Genomic DNA, 19,621 nt, shown 5'->3' with positions numbered 1-19,621 from the left:
AAATACTGTCTCCCATTCCACAGGACGCCTTTCACTCTGTTGATCATTTCCTTTGCTGTGCAGAAGCTCTGTAGTTTAAGGTAGTTCCACTTGTTTATTTTTGCTTCTGTTGCCCTTCATTCCTTCCTCACATCGGTGCAACCTCTCTTCCTCAGGGAAGCCTTCGCGGGACCCCCACCTGCCTCCTACGCCAGCTCAGGCCACCAATCACAAGCTCTTAGAGAGCTCTATTTCTTCTTCCCCCAGTCTGTGATGATACACTTGTTTGTGGTTATTAATGAAACAGCAAACTGGAGGAGGGGAAGGATCTCGTCCATCCCGCTCACTGTGATGTCTCATCAGTTAGGACAGCGCCTGGCACTCAGAAAGCTGCGGACTGAATGAACTAGGGCTTGCCCAAGGTCATACACTTAGCACTAGAGCTGGGACCAGGACCTGGTGTCCCAGTGCTCAGGTGAAGGCTCTCTCTGCTATACCAGTTTGCCTCCGCTCCAAACCTCCTGCTGCTTTTCTTAGCCTCCAAACTTCTGACCATCTAGAGATTAAGACATTGTGTCTTCAGCCTCTCCTCAAACTGAAAACATTCCATCTTCATCTCGACAGCCACCTTCTTGCCAAAATAAGCCAGGAAAGGGTATGGGAGTGCCTGGATTCCAGCAGGAGTTGAGCCGGTCTGAGAAGAAAAACAGAGAAAAAGGAAATATCCCAAAATGTTGATTTGTTTAAACTTCTTCACAAACTTAACAACACAAGGAAACCAACAGAGACAAGCTTGTAATGAAGTAATCAGCCAACGCTGCTAATATTCCAGTAAGATGAAATGATTCCCCACATTTCGTGGGGTAGATATGAATAGGGTCATTAAAATATAGCCAAGGAGGGGAGGGAGCGTTTACTTTTTCTGTCTCCTTAGAGTCTGTGTTCTGAAAGTTCAGCAGGAATTTAAACAAATAGCATGGAGGAATGGTGAATCTGATCATATTTAAAGAAAAAGCCCCTTTCAAACTTCTCTTCCCTTTAATAAATACATTGGCTTCTGCAAGTTGTGTTTTTTAAAAACCCTGTAGGTTGCTTTTTTTTCCCCATCTGGAGAGCCTAGATGAGAAAAACAAAATTAGCATCAAATTGTTCTAATATTGTTCTGCATATTGTTTTTCTCTAGGTCAAGAAGAAATTGTTGCTTCTCTCATACAAATGAATGCAAGGAGAAGGGAAGGAAGGTAGGTAATAGGGAATGGGGATCACAATGCCCCCTCTTTGCTTAAAAAGCGAAAAATGAAGTTAGGGGAAATATATGGAGAGAGCTACCGGAGGAGAGAGCTACCGACCAAAGGGACTGAATCAGTAAAACAGGCCTGTGAAGGTCACAGCCGCACAGGGAGGGGAGCACTGGGTCTCTGAGCCTTTGTTCCCTGCATTCCAGACAAGATGCAACTGTAGGAGGAGGAACTGAAGGGAGAGATGCGCCGCCACCCTCAACTGGGCAAATTTAGTTGAACTAATGGCATAACCTACTGAAACTCATAGAGGATGGGAGTTCAGTGCTCTGATCTTGGACAAGTTACTTAACTTCTTTAAGCCTCAGTCTTCTCATCTGTGAAATGGGGGAGAAGAGGACCTACCTCACAGAGTTTTGTAGGTTAAGTAATTTAAAGGAAACACACCGTGCCACCTAGCACATAGTAAGTCTTCCACAAATGTTAGGAAAAAGAATGAAAAATCCACCCAATGAAGCACTCTTCGGGAGAGGCTCCTCAGCCCTAGAGAGGTTGGTGGCCCTCAGGGGTCGGAGGACACCTTAGCCAGCTGCCGCCACGCTTCTCTAAGCCGGGCAGCTCAGTTCTGGGCTGTGGTGCGCCTTCAGGGCCCAGGGCTCCTCACCTAGTTTGCTTAAGCAAGTTCTTTCACACACCCCCATACACATTTTGGCCGAAAATTCAGTGAGGTTTTCTCTTCCTTCTTCCTCTGTTGTTGTTGGGTTCTGATTATTTCCATCTGGCTGCGGCAGCTCGAATGGAGTCTCTAAACAAAACAAAACAAAACAAAAACCCTCCCTACAAAACACACATGCAGCAAACCTAGAAGGCTGATTCTCTTCTCGCCAACATGCTCTCAGATGGCGACTGGTGCGGGCAGCGGAGGAGGGCGCGGGCAGGACCCCTGGCACCTGCGCGCGCTGCTGGCCGACGGAGGGTCCGCGCACAGCCAGGGCCCCCCCTCCAGTCCCTCAGTCTCCGGCTTCCGCCCCGGCGCCCGGAGAAGCGGGCGCACTGGGAACAGCGACCCGGGCATCTCCCGGAGGAGGGGAAGGAGGAGGTGGGGAGGGCGAGTGATTTCAGAGATTGAAAACAGATCAGTCCCTGAGCCTCAGCTCCGGAGCTCATCTGACTTGAGTTAGCGACCCCCCACCCACCCCGGCGCCTTAAAAAAAAAAGTGTTGGAGATTGGCGCATTCTTTCGTTCTCTGCTCGAACTTTTCCTAGTAGGTGTGCTTTCTTTCCTCGGTGCAGGAGAGAAGAGTCCTCGGACGACCCCCTCCCCTCCGTGTCCCTCCGGGTCCCCCCCGGGGCGGGTGCGCGCGGAGCGGGCGGGTGCGCGGCGCTCGGGTGTGCTCCAGCCGTGCGCGCGGGGGCGCTGCGCTGTCCGGGCGGCGCTGATGGATTGCAGGAGTGCCGGAGCTCGCCGGCCGAGGCAGCACGGCTCCGCGGACTTTTTTTCAAACTCCCATCAATGAGACTTCGAGGAGGAGCGGGAGGCGGCGGCGGTGGCGGACGCGGAGGAAGGCGAGAAGGAACCGGGGCAGCCGAAGGAGCCGGAGGAAGGAGCGCGGGCCGCGCGGCGCGCCGGAGCCTCGGTGAGCTGCCCGCTCGCCAGCCGTAGGGGCTGCCAGGCCCCCGCCCGCCTCTCGGTCCCCTCCCCCTGCCTGGCCCGCCCTGCCCCGGCCGGACTGAGCTCCGGCACACGGCAGCCCGCGGCGGGTCGCCGCGCCAGCCAAGTTGGGATGGGGGCCCGCAGCCACCGCCTGGCGCCTAAGAGGCCACCTGCGTGCTAGAGGCAAACTTTTGTCTCCCTCGGTAAAGTTGCATTGGCCTTTTTTTGCTTGCTTTTCCTTGTGAAGTGCTCCCTGTCCCGGGGAGCCCGGGCCGAGTGGGATGCTGCGCCGTCTTGGAGGGTCTCTCGCCCCAGTACCCGCGCCACTGTGCGGGGATCCGGGCACTGGGCTTAGGGGCCCCTGGGGCTAGTGGGGCGGCCCGGTTTCGGGCTCTGGCCAAGCCGAGCGGGGACGTAAAGGGGGTCCGGGGGCTAGGAACTCGTGGCCAGGGGGTGATTTTGCATCCTCCTTCCTACCTGGGGGATAGAGCCTCTCTTCTCGGGGTGCACTGCCGGGCCCGCCCCGTCCCATCTCCACTTCGCCCGAGCCCCGGGCTGTTTTTGCGGGAGGTGGGGAGGAGTGGCACCGGAGGCTGAGATGCTGCGAAACTCCCGGAGGTGGGCGATGGGAGTGTGTCTTAAGGGGACTGTGCTGTGTGTGGAGGGGGCTGCAGTCAGCCACTTGTGAACTTCTAACTGCACTTCTCCGCGCTATGTCCCGGAGCCCTGCCTTTCTTTCTTCCTCCCTTCTTCCTCCCCCTCGTCGGGCTCTACCGCCCCCTCCCCCTCGGTCAGGCTCTCCCCTCCAGCCTCCCTCCTTGCTTCTTTCCTCCTCCTCCTGCCCTGCCCTCCGCCCCGAGATCCGCTTGACTTCCCGAAGGGATCCTCACGTAATCCCTCGCCCCGTCCTCTGGTCCCCCCACCCCTCACTTTCATCCCTACCCCCCACTCATCGTCTACCCCCCCCGGGGGGCAATCTCTCAACAAGTATATTTGCTGAGGAATTTGAAAAATCCACTACTGCAACTTGATCTGTGTGTGATGGATGGGGAGAGGCGCGGAGAGAGTTGGGCGCCAATCCTATTAAGGGTTTAGAGAGGGGAGCGTTTTCCCTGGACGGGGGCGGGGGGTGGTGCAGGGGGAGGAGGAGGAAGGGAGCGTGTGCTTGTGTGTGTGAGTGTGAGAGCGCCCGCCGCGTCTGGGAGCTGGAAGTCCACCCAACTCGGCGCCTTTTCAGCCCGGCAGTAGTTGCTGTCATTTCCTAGGAAACCCGACTTGCACAGCGCGAGGAGCTGGGGTTGCAGACCTCGCGCTTCACCCGGGGTGACCGGCCCCGGAGGCGCTCCCAGGCCGTGGGTCCCCCCTTCCAGGGTGCCTCCCTCCGCTCTCCTCTCTTTTGTATAATTTTTGTGTGGCTCAGAGTTGATCCCGGCTGGGAAAGTAGACCCTTCCCTCGAGTCTGGTGCCGCGCCCTGGGGATCTTTTATGCGCTCCCCGGCCCTCCGGCCCGCGCATCCCGCGCGGTGCACGGCCTCTGGCGCGGGCTTTGCAGCCCGGTGGCCGCGGCCGAGTCCTGGGCCCCCGCCCGCCGCCCTGGCCGGGCGTGTGGAGGTTTAATCCCGACAGCTTCAGATAAAGGGAGCAGTTGTAAAACGCTCATATGCTGTTTGCAGACGAGGCTCTGGGGGATGTTGGAGAATTTGAAAGTAAACGTTTCCCTCGCAAGCGGCATAAAATAGTGTTTAAACAAATATTGTATTGGCATGCTCAGGGGGCTCGGTGCCAAAAAGTAAAGTAAATAAACTGTGAAATCCAAAATATACAGCGGCAGAAAGCGGCGTAATAGGCGGGCTTGTCACAAGTCCCCCTGATGAGAGGTGTTTATTCTAGCCACCTTACCCAGGAGCCCCCTCCCCGCCCACTTCCTTACCTGGGCTGGGAGTTTCCTTCCCTCTTCCCCGTGTGTGTGTGTGTGTGTGTGTGTGTGTGTGTGTGTGTGTGTGTGGTGGGGGCGGGCAGGCCTCCCTGGGCCTGGGAGCGGCTTTGCAGTTGCTCAGCCGGGAGGAAATGCATTGTGTGGCTACCTGGGCTGGTCTCCCTCCGGGGAGGGGAGGGCACCCTGGCTCTGCGTGGCTGCTTTGAGTTTTGATGCTCCTCGGGCTTGTCCCGGCTTCTGCTCAGCCCTGGGAGTAATTCTAGAAAGTAGAACCTAGACTCTGCAGATGCGTCGCCTCCGGAGCCTCCCTCCCTCCGTGTGCCTCTGACCTCCCTTCTGCTCCTCTTTCTTCCTTCATCTTTCTTGCTTTCGTTTTCTAGACTTGCTGCTTCTCCCTCTCACCGCTAAGGGCTACGGGAAATTGCGGAGATGTTCTCTCCCAGATTTAAATTCCACTCAAACCCAGACATATGGAAAGTTCTCACTTGTCAGGGTCTCAAAGTTAGTTATATTTTGTAATATTTAAGATACTTTTGTATTTCCCTTCTGCTTTGAGAAATAGGCTAATTTCGTGAGGTTGTTTAGTGATTCCAGGGGGATTTAAACTAATGCAGGAAGATCCCCATCCAGGTGAGGAGCCCCCTTGCCCAGGAGATAGCCCACAGGTGAACCGGCTGTCCCTTGGTCTGGCATCTGAGGGAGAGACTGTGGTCAGAGCAGTCTGTTTTCAAAGTCAGTGGATGGGAACGAGAGGGAGAAAAACACTCCCGAAACAGGAACAAGGTGGGACTGTCAGAGATGTTTTTATCCTCCATGGGAATTGTCTTGAGGGGAATTTGCACAGGGTCCACATTCTCTCAGCCGAGCCTCCCAGGCTGCTCCCCAGCTCACACTGACCCTGGCCATGGCCTTGGAGGGAACTCTTGACTTAGCCCACGAGGCCTTTCTGGCCGGCAGCCTTAGAATGGAGTGCCACTCCACTTTCCCAGGGATGCTCCAGCCCACGTGTGGGGAGAGCATTGAACAGAGGAAATCCTTAGAGTTGCCTGGTCAGAAGAGGGGGCCACAGGGCCACAGCGGCTCATTGCCTGGCTGCGGGGGTCTGGGGGCTGTGTACTGTAGCTGGCTTGTTTGCACTGCAGACTGAAAAATACACAAATACTTCATGCTTTTTGTATTCCCACAAGTGCCCTGTACACAGTGCAGCCCCTAGGGCTGGATTAGCAAAGCAGGGGATTCAGCAGGCAAGCAGACAAAATTGGATATGTGCCTAATAAACACCCTTCTTCCATCAGGGCCTCCCTCAGCCACCCTGGGGCTGGGGGGGACTTCACCCCACGGATGCCAGCAGTTCCCTTTAAATGAGACCAGGAGGTTGTCGTGTGCACTTTGAAAGCCTGTGTGACCCCTACACACCCAACTGGCTTGTGAAAGCTCAAAACTGCATCCTTGTGTACTCTAGGGGTAGGGCAGCTTGTCTTTCCTGGGGAAAGTGTGTGTTCAGCAGGTCTTCCTTTCATCTGAGTGACGCCGGCTCTTGACGCTGGCTCTGGCTCGAGGGAGGTGGAGCAAACCAGCCTTGCTTCCTGGGTGTGTGTGTGGGGGGGGGGGGGCGCTGTTCTACCTGTGCCAGGGCCTGTTTCGTGGTGCACGAGGGACGGCCAGGCCAGGTGGACCTCGCTGTGGGCAGCTGCAGCTGTTGCCCCTGGCCAGGGTCCTTTGAAAAAGACCCCCTGGGAAAGCAGTTCTCTGCTTTCTTTTCAGTAAGTGGCAGAGGCATGGACAAATGAAACACGTGAAGAATGCCAAAGAGAGAAACTAGTCTGATTCCAGAAAATTCAGAGAGGCGGAATAGGTGATTGTGCCACCACCCGGAATAGGCAGCAATTTCAGCAATTTTAAAGACCACGGAGGAAAGCTGCTCCAACTGTCTCTCCGGCTGGCTTAAAGGATGGTTTGGGAAGGGGTCATCGTTGGTATTTGGTGGTGTCCTTTGGTAAAGAGCAACAGCTTCGTGGTTTTCAAATAAACATGACACTAGATTCAACATTACTCGTTGTCTCTAAAATTAGAGTGTTTGCTGTGGAATATAAAGGATTTATAAAATACAAGTCATTGATCATTGTTTTTAGATTTTGAGGGTGACAAAAACACTCTTAACCTACAGAACTATGTTTAAAACCTGGGAAAAGACACCAACGAGACCAGCATACTTTCTGCGTGTTCAGTCTCTTATTTTCTCCAGTTCCTTCACCAACAAAAGCATCCTCAATAATCCGGTTTGTGATCTAATTCTGATTTCTTAAAAAACATACAAATGGGGAAAATAACTCATTTAAGATGTGACCAAAGAGTATATGTTAAACCATTTTTGAGATTTTGGTTTAAATTGAATAAGTTAATGTGGTTTTGTGTGTGTGTTGTTAAAAAAAAAAAAAAAACAACAGGCTGCTGGGAAGTGTGTTTTAACTGTGAGTGCCCGGTTTCATGCATTAGCATAAGAAAAAAGTTTTAGTGCATTTACTATTGTCTGGAATGAAGAGTTTCAGCAAAGGGAAGGGAACCCGCAAAAGGGTGATGGTCCATTGAGATTCTCCAGCAGCACCAGCTCGTCATCTGCCGCTGAAATCTGTGATCGGATATCACTTTTATCTGGCTTTTCCATTCTCTGGCCTTTTTCACACGTTCACTTTTGTCAAGGTTTATTGATTATGTTTTCTTCTCTGCAAATCTGTGGAAAATTTAATGAACCAAAAACGGCAGTGAAATAAAGGGGACTTTTTATTCATTAGCACGGGAGTGATTTCCCCCCTTCGGCTGAGGGCCCCTGGCCTCCTGCGAGTGGGCGCAGGGAAGGGGGGAGAGCAGGGGAGGGGGCTGGGGCCCTGCTGCAGGCTGAGGCGGGGCCTCCCCAGGCCTGTGGCCTCACTGCTGACCGGCACGGGCTTAGGCCGGGACTCCTGTCCCAACTGAACATTGAAAGCTCCTCCATGATGGCTGTCCTGGCCCGCCTGAGTCTTCCACGCTGCAGACCCCAGCCTCGTCCTCCAGGATCCTGGGGGGCGGGGATGGGGGGGAGATATTTGTAATCTCCAACCTTACAAACCATTTGAGTGCCTAGGCCTTCCTGGGGACACAGTTAAGTGTCTCCCTTCCTCCAGCCCAGCTCTCAAACCTGTAATTAAGCAAAGCCCCTGGTGTGATTACGCTTTGCTGACTCTGCTGGGTTTGGAGCCGCTTCCCTCTATGAAATAGGGTGAACTCTTGCTCTTTCCAGAGGCTTCCAAGGCAGCCTGTGATACAGTTCTATTGTGCATATGTTTGTCTCTCTCCCCCACTCTTCTTTCTCTTTTCCCCTCTCTCCTCTTTGTTTCCTTTCTTTCTTTTTCCCCCTTTCTTCTCTCTCGCCCCCCAGTGTCCCTCCCCTCCCTCTCCTCTCTCTGTCTCTTCTTTCTCTCCTCCCTCCTCTCTCTCTCTTCCTCTCCTCCCTCCTGTCTTGTCTTTTCCTTCTCTCTCTCTCCTCTTTCTCTTTCCTGTCCCCGCTCCATTTTCTGCTCCGCGGAGGACTGGACCGGGAGGCCTCCTGGAGGCGGCGTGCCCAGGCCGTGGGGACCGTGCCCGCGTCCGGGAACATTCTGTGCCCCCAGTGCCCGCACGCCTGGCCCGAGGGCCCGCGCGCCGGCAGCCGTGTTCCTCCCACCTGCCCGCCGGCTTGGTTTGCGGCGCCCGAACAATGGCCACATTGTCCCGGCCATGCACCGGGCGCCTCCGGCGAGTGGCGGCAGGCCGGACCCTGCTCGTGGCGAGTCGGGAAGAAAGCCAGCGCGCCAGATCCAAATCGGCCCGCGCCGCCGCCTTTGTACCCGGGCGTGACACCCGGAGCACCCGGGTCCCGGTTCCCCCACAGGGAGCGGTCCGCGAGAGCCTGCGCCCACCCGGGAAAGGCGCCCTTTCCAAAAGGTGCTCTGGCCTGTGCCCTGCAGCTGAATCTCCCTCCTACTTCCGATCGGCTCGCCCTCCCTCTTCCCGGAGAAGCGGATTCCAGTTGAGTTTACAGTTTGCAGAGGGAATTGAGAGCCTTTCACCAGAGCCAGGAGAGAGAGGCGCCACGTTACCAAACTTTTGGTGGCCGTCAGAAACTTTTTCTGTAAGGCATCTGCGAGACTGACTATAGCCACGAAGGGCTACTTTTGCCCTGTCCCCACCCCAAAGGCAGGAGAGAAATGGTGGTCGCCCAGAGTAGTACCCCTCAGCCTCCCCCCCCCCCGACCCCCCGCCCTCCATTCGTCTTGACGAGTAGGGATTCCAGACGACTTAGCGCTCAGAAAAAGAAAGATCTTTGAATGCTTAGGATGTTAAAAGAGCATCCGTCCCGAGTGTAAGCAGATGCTTAGCAATGCTTCTTTGTGTAGTGGACAATGCAATAAGTCAGCCCGACTTTTGAGCCACGTTTATAAGGAACTGTAAGGGCCGCTCAAGTACACTTGTGCTAAGTTGAATTGATTGAAATTTAATGGCGGTTAGTGGCGATGAATGGTAATGATTTTGCAGCGTATCTTTGGCATACTTGACATTAATAACTGGAGGGTGTGTGCACGCGCACCAAGAGCCTGCCACACACGTGAGGCGGTAGCGATATTCATTTTCTGAGATGCCCGTTCTTCCCCTCCTTCCTCTCCTCAAATCTTATTCCTTCTCACCATAATTCAGTTATTCTGATGACTTAAAAAAAAAAAGGAAAAGAAGGAAAGAGAAAAATCTTTCTTCATTGAGCACGTACATCACGTCAGCATAATTTTGAGCTCATGATTTTTTCAATTCCTGCATAAATCAACTTCTAATATATAGAATGTGATGAATTTGTTTTAGCTGCCATCATGAATTAATGTTATGCAAATAGAAGCTTTGCAGGTGAAATGATTTACTTAATAATTTCAACTTCTAATATTTAAACTCATTCATTATGTTGAGAATTAAAAAAACAAATCCATATTTTTAAACCTGAGATGGGGGAATTAGTATGTGAATATTTGCAGTGTAGGCAGACCTTAATGGCCAGAAAACAGCTCTTAATTTGTTGATTCTTTCTTTGAGAATCTACAGTTCACCAAGCAGTGGCTTAAGAAGCAGGGGATAGAAGTCTTACCTAGTTCCATCTGGGGGAGGACACAAGTGCATTTAAATAATTCCAGCATGACCATCAAGGTCCTGTATCCTGTGGGACTGATCTAGCTCCACTTTGGGGACTAAGGAAGGCTTCCCTTTGGACTGCTGTTGAAGGATGAGTGTGACTGAGCCAGGTGGAGAAGGAGGAAGGGGCTTTGATGCCCCTGCCCCCAACTTTGTCATTTGCTAGTTAAGACCATCTCAAGAGCGAGTCATGAACAGCTGCCTATGAAGGTGGCAGAGGTATAGAGAGTTGGGCAGAGGAACTCCCCTGCCATTGCCCCCTGCCTGCTCATAACTACTAGGAAGACTTTATTACATATATCATCTTTTCAGGCTGTTTTCCTCTGGAAAAAGTTGAGGAAGAGAGTAAGGGTGATGGATGGTGAAGAGAAATTAGCCTGAACTCCTTGGGGTTATCCTCAGGGAGAGCGAAACCAGTCACTCACGAGCTGGGTGACCCTGTGCAAGCTGCTCTGCCTCTCTGTGGAAGGAGGGACGTGGCAAATGTGATCTCTCAGATCCTCTGGCTTCAAAATCCTGAGGCCAGGACACTGCCCTGTCGCACTCTCGAAGAGTCAGACAGCAGGCAGGGTGGAGGACCGGAGTCTGGAGAAAGCGTGGGGTCTTGTCATTTCCTCTGCTTCTGGGGGGAGGGTGGTGAGGCGCCTTTCGGGGAATATGCCCCTGCCATCCCCTGTCCGTCACTTTCCCTAGCCAGCTGTCGTGCTCAGGGCACCTCCAGGGTGTGGTCACAGGGTAAGCGTGGATAGGGGTGGACTTGAGGACACTGGTGGGGGTGGGGGAAGCACTCGGCCTGCAGTGGTGTTTTCAGACTTTCCTGAAGGCTATGGACAAGCCGAAGGGAGGGCTGACACATAAATGTGTCGTGGATCTCTGAACACAAAGGTAGAGTTTTGACTTGACTTTTCCAAAAATTGAGGTCATCGCGGTCTGATGACAGATTGAAGGCACATCACTCAGGTGTTTCCACAGACAGGGCTGGGCTGTGGTGATACATTGTGTGTCCAGGCAGTGACAGCGTATTTAGGGCTGGCCCTCGCTGTCTGCGGGGATCAAGGTGAGGGGACATGTCTGGTGTCACTGGGCTGAGAGTGTGCATGTGTTGCCTTGTTTATGTAGGGGAAGAAGAAATCAGACTCAGCAGCTACCCGGCCAGGAATTTCAGGTATGCTGACGGTAGGATGGGGCAGGATGGTAGAGTGTGAATGTAATTCAGATGTCTTTGTCTGTAGATGTTGGACGTGATACACAGTATGTTAGATTACTCTTCCTGTTAAGGGTGAATGTAGGATATGTGGTATGTATATTTACAGTGACATACACATATATCAGTAAGTCTTTTAACTGTCAGATCCCTCTGTGAATGAGAAGATGTTTTTCTTCTAGGATGCACTTAGTCAAAAAAGAGAAAAAGCATAAGAGAATGATGTCAGAACTGGCAATGAGTTATGGAGGCAAATCTGAGAATAAGGCCTCAAGCGTGTCGGAGTAGGATTCCTGGGCCTCCCAGATGGGATTCAGGTGGGAAGCTTGTTAAATATGCAGATTCTCAGGCCCTAGGGAGAGCCTACTGCAGAGTGGGGCCCTGAGATCTGCATTGTATGGAAGATTTTTAGGGTGGGGTGATGGGGATTACTCTTTTCTTTTGGTGATGTCCCCTCGGTCCCCTCAGTTCCTTTGTGATTTTTGCATTGACAAAGGGATAGCATTCGCATCTGTAAGGCTGGACGAACAACACAGGATTGGCCTCTACAGATGGTAAGACTTTCAGCTGCCTGGTCAGCTGTTGCTGGACTGGAGGTTGGGGCAAACAAACCAGCTGAGACCTGAGCTGCTTCTGCTCCAGAACATCACAGAGATGTGGACTCTAGGGCAGGGGCTCTCTTTCGTGGGACAGTGGCTGAGACTGTCAGGTGGCTCTGGCGGTCGCCTGTTTTGCTGTGCAAGATAGCCTTCAGGCCCCAGGAGAAACCAGACAGTGGTGAGTTTATTAAATTAGCACCTTAGTTTATGTGCCAAGGGCTCTGAACTGAGAGTGCCTAGGATGGCTTCCTTCTTTTCCTGTGTGAGCAAAAGCGTGTGCATCATGATGGCTGTCTCATTGCTTCATGGCCAGAAGTGGCCGGAAGTCAGACCCTCTTTGGGTCCAGTTTGGTGTTTCATAGTTAGAGCAAGTCTCTTGGAAGGTTGACCTACACTGAGGTTTGGCTGCAAGGCCTCCCTTGTGGGTGTCTTTATGGTTCCCTAAGAAGGGTAGGAAGGAGATAATAGACTGGAGAGAGTGAGGGTGCAGAGAGAGGAGCTGGTGTGGGCTGCCACATAGAGCCTGTCTGAGGGGAGACGGGTGGGTGGAGCGGCCTCCCTCTCCTCCCCTGCCCAGGTCCACTTGGGAGGTCAGCCTGCTCCCTAGTGCCGCTGGCATCCTGCCCCCAGCTCACAGCACCCGCTCCCCGCACCCTGGCCTTGGCGTCAGCATATGTCGAGAATGTCCTGTCTCCTCGGTCTGACTGGAGTGTCCTTTGGGGGAGAAGACGAGAAGGAGCCTGGAAGGAGGCTGACGAGTGTGGGGCAACTGGGACGTCAGGACGTGCGTGGTTTCTCTCTGTGGCCCTCGCTTCTCAGCTCAGCCCGCGAGTCCTGCAGCTGCCTTATAGACGTGTTTCAGTATTAACGAGGCTCTGTGTGGGAGCCCAGCATGGCCCTCGCTCAAGGCCAGGGTCCCGGGAATGGTGGCCTTTCCTGTCACTGAGGTCCCACTGGCCTTGGGGATTTGGGCTATTAAATGCCTCCGGCTCTGATGGTGGGGGCCAGCTTTTGGGGGCTTTGTGATTTGTGCTGTCCTGCACTGCAGACTCTGTTTGTTTTATATTCATATTTCCAGTACACTTGGGCAAGGACTTTAAGAGAGCATAAAAAAAAGAAAACCTTCATATGTTTGAACTTGGGACTTGGGGACTCGTCCTCGTCCACTGTGCGATTGGTTCAGATGGTGGCCGTGTGGAGGGACTGGGCTGATCTCAAGGTGTGGTATGCTTTCCTGTCCTCACTGGCTCAGTTTCCCTGCTTGGTCTAGACTCCCAAAGGAGGGCAGACTTATAGAGCAGGTTGAGGGCACACTGCCCGACAGCTCCCCTGGCACGGGAGCCCAGTGGGAAGTGGGGTGGTGGCTGGTGACATTTCCATCTCTGAGTCTCTGGTGTGAAACACTCAGGTGCTAAATCCTTCTCCTGATTCAGCCCTCCGTCCCAGGACCCTCAGGTGCCCAGTGCCCAGCCCAGCTGTTTTACCAAGAACAGCTGAGGCCCCGTGCTCTGGTATAGCAGTCCTTCATTGCCACTCCCCTCATCGCCAAGGGGCCTGCCTTGAATGGGTGGTCAGTGGCGGGCAGGAAAGCTGGAGGTGGCATCAGGCTGCTGGATCCTTTGAAATCTCACTTGGAAGCCTTGGTTTGCTGGGCTTGAGGGACCTGACTGACAATCCCCCCTACCCTCCCACCCCTACCCCCACTGTGGTGTGAGTCCTGTTCTTGCTTGTGATGATTCCAGCAGTGAGAAGCAAGCTCCCAGACCTGTGCCCAGCTGTGGGATGTACTAGCCCGCCTCAGGGAGCTGGCTGCGTGAGTGAGCACCATGTGTGCCCCTCAAGCTGCCCGGCCACCTGCTCGGCCAGGCTACAGAGCAGCGTGTGGGACAGTCCTGGGTCTCCTCCACTCCCCTGCCCAGCCTAGCTCACGCTGTGACCCTTCAGGTTTCCCCAGTGGCTCTGGCCCTGCCGGTCCCTCTGTCTTCTGCTTCTGTTTCTTTGGGTTTCATTTTATTTAGGTTTGAACACCCTTCTCTTTGCTTGGCTCAGGTCTCTGTGCTTAAGATCTGGACTTAAGTTTAGCACCTGGGAATTCAAGCAGAGCCTTCTCTTCTGATGTAAAAACATTAAAAACAACAACAACAAATATTTTCCCCACAAGATCTTGAAACTAAGATGTGCTTTGTACAGAAAACTTATAAAATAGAGAACAGCACAAAGAGGAAAATTTTTTAAATTTCCTTCCAGTCTCTATTTTTTTATATGAAATATTTTTTTCACTCTATATTTGTCTATGAAATTGAGGTTACATTATATATAGTCTTGTAACTGTTGGTTCACTTAACATTATAGCATGGGCGTTTTTCTATGTTATTAATGAATAATTTTTATTTATGTGATTTTTATCGGCTACATAGTAGTCCTTTGTCCACCTCTATCATATTTTATTTCACCCTCTTTGTTACATTGTTGGGCGTTTAGACTGTTTCTGGTTTTGTTATTATAGATAATACTGGAATAGACATCATTGTGTGTAAATGTTTAACTGAAATTCTGATCATTTCCTTGGAATAGATTCTTAAAAGTGGAATAACTTGGCCAAAATATTTGGACAGCCGTTCTTGAGGCCCTCATTAGGCCCTCAGACACTTGCAAAACATGGCCTCATTTTGCAGGTGGGTGAACTGAGTCTCAGACATTGGATATCTCCATGTTTACCTGCGCAGTGGGAGGCAGAGCCAGATTTGCCGACACTTAAAGCAGACTCTTCTCCTGGAGTTGGCTGCTGCGTGCTGCCCTGATCTGCCACACGCAAAGGCTACAGCACCGATTCTCAACCAGGGCTGTTTGCTCCCCAGGGAACATTTGTCACTGTCTGGAGACATTTTTGGTTGTCAGAACTGGCATCTAGTGGGTAGAGGCCAGGGATTCTGCTTAACATCCTGCCATGCACAGGGCAGGACAAAGAATTATCCAGCTCCACATGTAACCAATGCTGTAACCGAGAAACTCTGGGTGGAGGTCACCAACAAGGCCACCAGGCTGTTTCCCTCCCCGACTGACACAACAGGACGGCTGCCAGGGCTTCCTCTTCTCGCTGGCACTGTCAAAGCAGGTGGCAGTGTCTTTTTCACACCTCATTCTCACACCGGGCTGGAAATCTTAAATCTTCTGTTCTGTGCCCTGAATTTGAAACAGTGTGGCAGTTGCCATCAAGAGGAATTCCTTGTGCGATCCGTCAACCAGCTAGCACTTACTGGAACATCTGCGATGTGCCCGGCACTTACTAAGCTCACTGCCATGGGCGCACACCTTCCTTGCTAACTTGGGTAAGTGGCCTCTGAAATCCCAGCAGGTTTCTCAGATGTACGTCTTCCTCCGATAGCCTCCATGCCCAGCAGGGAGGCTGCTTTAGGAAAGTCATGAATTGGCCAGCGTGAAATGTCGACCAGGAGTAGATCACCCCAAACGCTTACCCAGGAGAACCTGAATATGTGTTTTCCCGGCCCCAGGTGGATACATTTCCCACTTCACAATGAATTCTCTACCAGGCTCTTCCTGGAAGCTACTAGTCAGGGACTGTAGAGTCCTGGGTCAGAATAAGGAAAAGCTCTGCGGTGGGGGCCTTTGGCAGTGGCTCATTTATTTAACCAAACAGTTGTGCCTGAGTAGTCCGGGAAGGCTTCCTGCGGGAGGGGACCAGAACTGGGACTCCAGGATGAGGACTTTGCCCAGAGAGGGGCAGAGGAAGGAAGGGCAGTCAAGGGAGAGGAATTTGGGCAAATGATGGACAGAGTGTGGCATTTCTGGAACCTCCAGGGGGTCAGTGTTACTTGAGGGGTGAAATGTGAGGAGGGGTTCCAGCACTGCAGAGGGGCCCTTTCTGAGACCCTGGGAGGCCTTGAAGGGGCGACTTGGTGATCCCCAGGACAGCTCCACCAACTTATCATCACTCGTGGTTTATCTTCAGGTCATGAGACAAGTGTGCAGTGGACCCAGGTTCTTTCTGGGGCTGGAGCATTAGGGATTCTAATGTGCAGCAGAGTGATCATTGGCTTTGCCTTTTCGTTTTCCCCCTCTTAGATTTGAGCTGACTCAGTTTCTCAAGTTTTTTTCTGCCAGATAGGCCAAGGACAACTGTGGAAAAGAGAGAATTCCCGGCAAATATGCACATACGTCTTCTTATCCCGTCAGCCCTTGCCCATCTGTAGGCAAAGCATGTGGTGTCGGCCCCCTATCTGTTCCCAACCTGTTCCCTAAAGATAACTCCCCCTCAGGGTCACCTCTTGGGCCTGTTGGAGGGGATGGCTAGTGGAAAAGGGACGAGGAGATGAACCTGGTTCTCGGAACACTCTCCACTATGATCCTCAGGAACACTTTCAGTGATTTAAGGGTGATAGTTGTTATGCCGCCCTCCATCCATCCATTCATCCAACCATCCTTCCATCCATCCATCTATCCATCCGTCCATCCATTATCCATCATCCATCTATCTATCCATCCATTCATCCATTGTCTACACGGATTTTAAAGGCCTTTGCTGTTGGTCCTTGACATACCCTTCCTCTCCTATCCACAAAGCCTATTACTCAAGGGTCATCTCCTCCATGGAGTCTTTCCTGCCTCAGACCTCGGCTCCCACATGTCGCTGGGGTTTCCCTTGCTTATAACGCTCATTAATACTGTCTTGCTATTGTCTCTTTATTTGTGCTTAGGAAATGTTTGTTCATAAATGAATTCTAGGAAATTTTTCAGTGGGAGAAAATGGCATTTGTTCAGTTTCCTTTGACAACTCTCTTAAGAAATGTGAGCCAACCAAGCAGTCTCTAGATTGGCCTCCTTGATTTGAGAGAGTAAGAGCAATTGTTTATAAAATGATTAGTTTGTAATATAGCAGAGTTGTATTTTTATGTAATCTAAGCGTGTGTTATAGTTCGTTTGGACCCCACACACTCTCTCTGTGTACAGTATTTTTATACCTACTTTGAGGGGTTTTTAGGTGGGAGGCAGGATATTTTGGTGGATAAAGCATTGGAAATGTGGTGAGGTAACCAGGGTTCTAGCCTGGCTTTGCCTGGATGTTACTAAGAGACCTCAAGCAGGCCATTATCCCTCACTGAGCTTCTAGTTTATTCCTTGTCTGTCAAACAACGGGGTTGGGATGGATCATTTCCAGCAGTCTTTAAGTGCCTGGGATCAGAGTTTCTCAATTTCAGTGATGAGAGGGTGGTGTTTGGGGTTTTTAGACTCTTTGATGGTCACTTCACTGATGACTTGAGTAAGGAATCAGCTCTTGACCTCAGAGTTCCCACAGGAAGTACTCGTATCTGGAGACACTATTACACTGTCTCAGACGGAAGGGCCTTAGGGACCGTGCACTGCGTTAGCACCGCCACCACTAGGTATGGGGTCCTGCGCCGTGCCAGGATAACATCTGATGCAGTAGCAATTATCATTTGCATTTTACAGATGCTACGGAGGCTTTCTGGTTTTATTGGAGTTGCCCAAGTTCCCAAAGCTAGAACAGTTGGGGTCACATCTCCTTTCCCCTCCCTGAGGTCGGTGTCCCATCCACGGTGGGGCTCTGCCATGTGCTCTGGGGAGAGGGCAGGGCACAGCCTTTGTCTCAGCAGAGACTGCCTCTGCTTGGAAGGCCCTTCTCCGGCAGCTCTGACAGTTGGGAATGTGGTCCTGTGAGTCCCGGCCTGCCTCCTCCATCTCCCGCTCCAAGAGGAGGTCCGCCCATTTGTTTCTCCCATGGCACCCAGCTCTGCGAGGGAGGACAGTGAGCATTTTCCCTGGGCTAGTTCTTTCCCAGGCTAGACCCCGCTCCCTTTTTGGGCAGGTCGGAGCCCTCCATGTTCCATGGGACCCAGCTTGGCGTCTGTTTGGTTCTCTGGCCAGTGCTCCTGAAGGGAACTGCCCAGATGGCTGTGGCATGGCCATTGGGAAGGGATGGTCACATCAACCGTCAGTTTGGAAGGTTCTGTGGAGCAGAGGGTTCAGAGCAGGGGCTGAAGACAGACTGCACGTCCCAACTCTGGGCCTCTGTTTTCTCATCTGTGAAGTGAGGATGACTGTGGACCCATCTCCTAGGGGTTTGTGAGAATAAAAGAGTTCATATGTGTCAAGGACGTGGTACATAGTAAGAAATATTGATTATTATTAAGGCAGCCCATGTGGGCACCATACATTTGGCAGCTACATCAACTAGCGACTCATTTAGGCTCCCGTCAACCCAAATCCTAATTTTCCTTTAGCCCATGCTGCTGGTTTAAGTCATAGTCCCCATCCTCTGGACCTTAAGAGCACAGTTTCTGCTGGAAAACATCTTGGCAGGGGCAGAGCCTGTGCTTCCCAGAGCCTGGACTCTTGCGTCCTTGTCCTTGGTTGGGAAAGGGATCAGTTCATTAGCGGGGAGAGTTTCTAAGAGGTGCCTGATTTTATCACATCTCAGACCAATGAGGCACCTGTGGTACCTTACCTTCAGGCTATCAGAGGCTGCCCTGGGCCCGAGGGTGATGACATAGTGCCGCCTCTGCCCTGCCACGCTCCAGAGAGGCCTTTCCAAAGAGGTGCTCCCAGCTGGTTCCTTCCAGAAGCCAGGGTGGTGGCTGTGTTCCCCAGCTGCGGGACCCACTCAAGGATGGAGGTAGTTGCCAGTCAGAGAAGAGACTCGTGGCTTCCTGAGGCTGGTGTCCACATGGCTCCCGTAGGTCCAGTTCCCTGCTGCTGCTCAGCAGGCGCTTGGACAGAACAGCCCGAGTGAGGCTCCCCAGCCCAGACCTGTCCTCTCCCCATCCTCCCTGACTTAGGCATCGTCATGGCCTAAGATTAAATAACAGATTTGTTCTCCTGGAGTTTTTAAAAATTCTTTTTCATTTTTTGGTCAATTTAATTCTAGTTTTCATTTTTCTGTTAATATTCCCTCTTCCCTCATATTTTACAGATTCCAGACTGTATGGTCTATATTTTTGCATCCTATAGTTTTTATTTAATACTTTTGGGGTTTTTTTTTTTGGCGAGGAAGACTAGCCGTGAGCTAACATCCGTTGCCAGTCTTCCTCTTTTTGCTGAGGAAGATCAGCCCTGAGCTAACATCTGTGCCCATCATCCTCTGTTTTGTATGTGGGATGCCGCCACAGTGTGGCTTGATGAGCGGTGTGTAGGTCTGCAACAAAGATCCAAACCTGCGAACCCCAGGCAGCTGAATCGGAGTGCGTGAACTTAACCACTATGCCACCGGGCCGGCCCCTACTTAATACTTTTCAGTAAGCATTTGCTGTAGGCCCTGTCAAAATGTGTTTGTTGATTCTTTTATTTTGGACATGAAAGTTGTTATTCTTTTTACTACCATAAGTAATTCTTCTAAAAACCTTAGTATATAAAGGCTCTAAGATTATTAGTATATTTAACTTTCTTTTTTTTAAATTGAGATATAATTGACATATAACGTTTATATTAGTTTCAGATGTACAACATAATGATTCAATTTTTGTATATATTTGCAAAACGATCACCACAATAAGTCTAGTTGACATGTGTCACCAAATATAGTTACAAAAATTTTTTTTCTTGTGATGAGGACTTTTAAGATCTACTCTCAGCAACTTTCAAATATGCAGTATGGTGTTATAAATTATAGTCACCATGCTGTGCTTTTTTTTTTAAACAAAAAGAGATCATTTGTTAAATAATTATGAAAAAAGATTTTATTTTTTTATTAAATTTTTATTTATTTATTTTCCCCCCAAAGCCCCAGTAGATAGTTGTATGTCATAGCTGCACATCCTTCTAGTTGCTGTATGTGGGACGCGGCCT

At 51.4% G+C, this 19,621-nt stretch overlaps 1 protein-coding gene across 3 annotated transcripts in view; it reads left to right on the top strand.

The window, feature by feature from the left end:
- The first annotated feature begins 2,397 nt into the window (after positions 1-2,397).
- Positions 2,398-19,621, top strand: part of GLI2 (GLI family zinc finger 2) — a 254,045-nt gene continuing 236,821 nt past the window's right edge. The window contains exon 1 of one of the 3 annotated variants that reach the window (XM_058548795.1): positions 2,398-2,854. In XM_058548795.1, coding sequence (XP_058404778.1) covers positions 2,731-2,854 — 124 coding nt within the window. In that variant the 5' untranslated portion in view covers positions 2,398-2,730. Of the gene's footprint in view, positions 3,075-19,621 lie in introns of all 3 variants that reach the window. The other 2 variants (XM_058548792.1, XM_058548793.1) reach the window with 2 other exon arrangements.

This window comes from Diceros bicornis, chromosome 10 (assembly GCF_020826845.1).
Source record: "Diceros bicornis minor isolate mBicDic1 chromosome 10, mDicBic1.mat.cur, whole genome shotgun sequence".
NCBI lineage: Eukaryota > Metazoa > Chordata > Mammalia > Perissodactyla > Rhinocerotidae > Diceros > Diceros bicornis.
The sequence above is the reverse complement of the archived record's forward strand: the minus strand, read 5'-3'. Positions and strand labels throughout refer to the sequence as shown.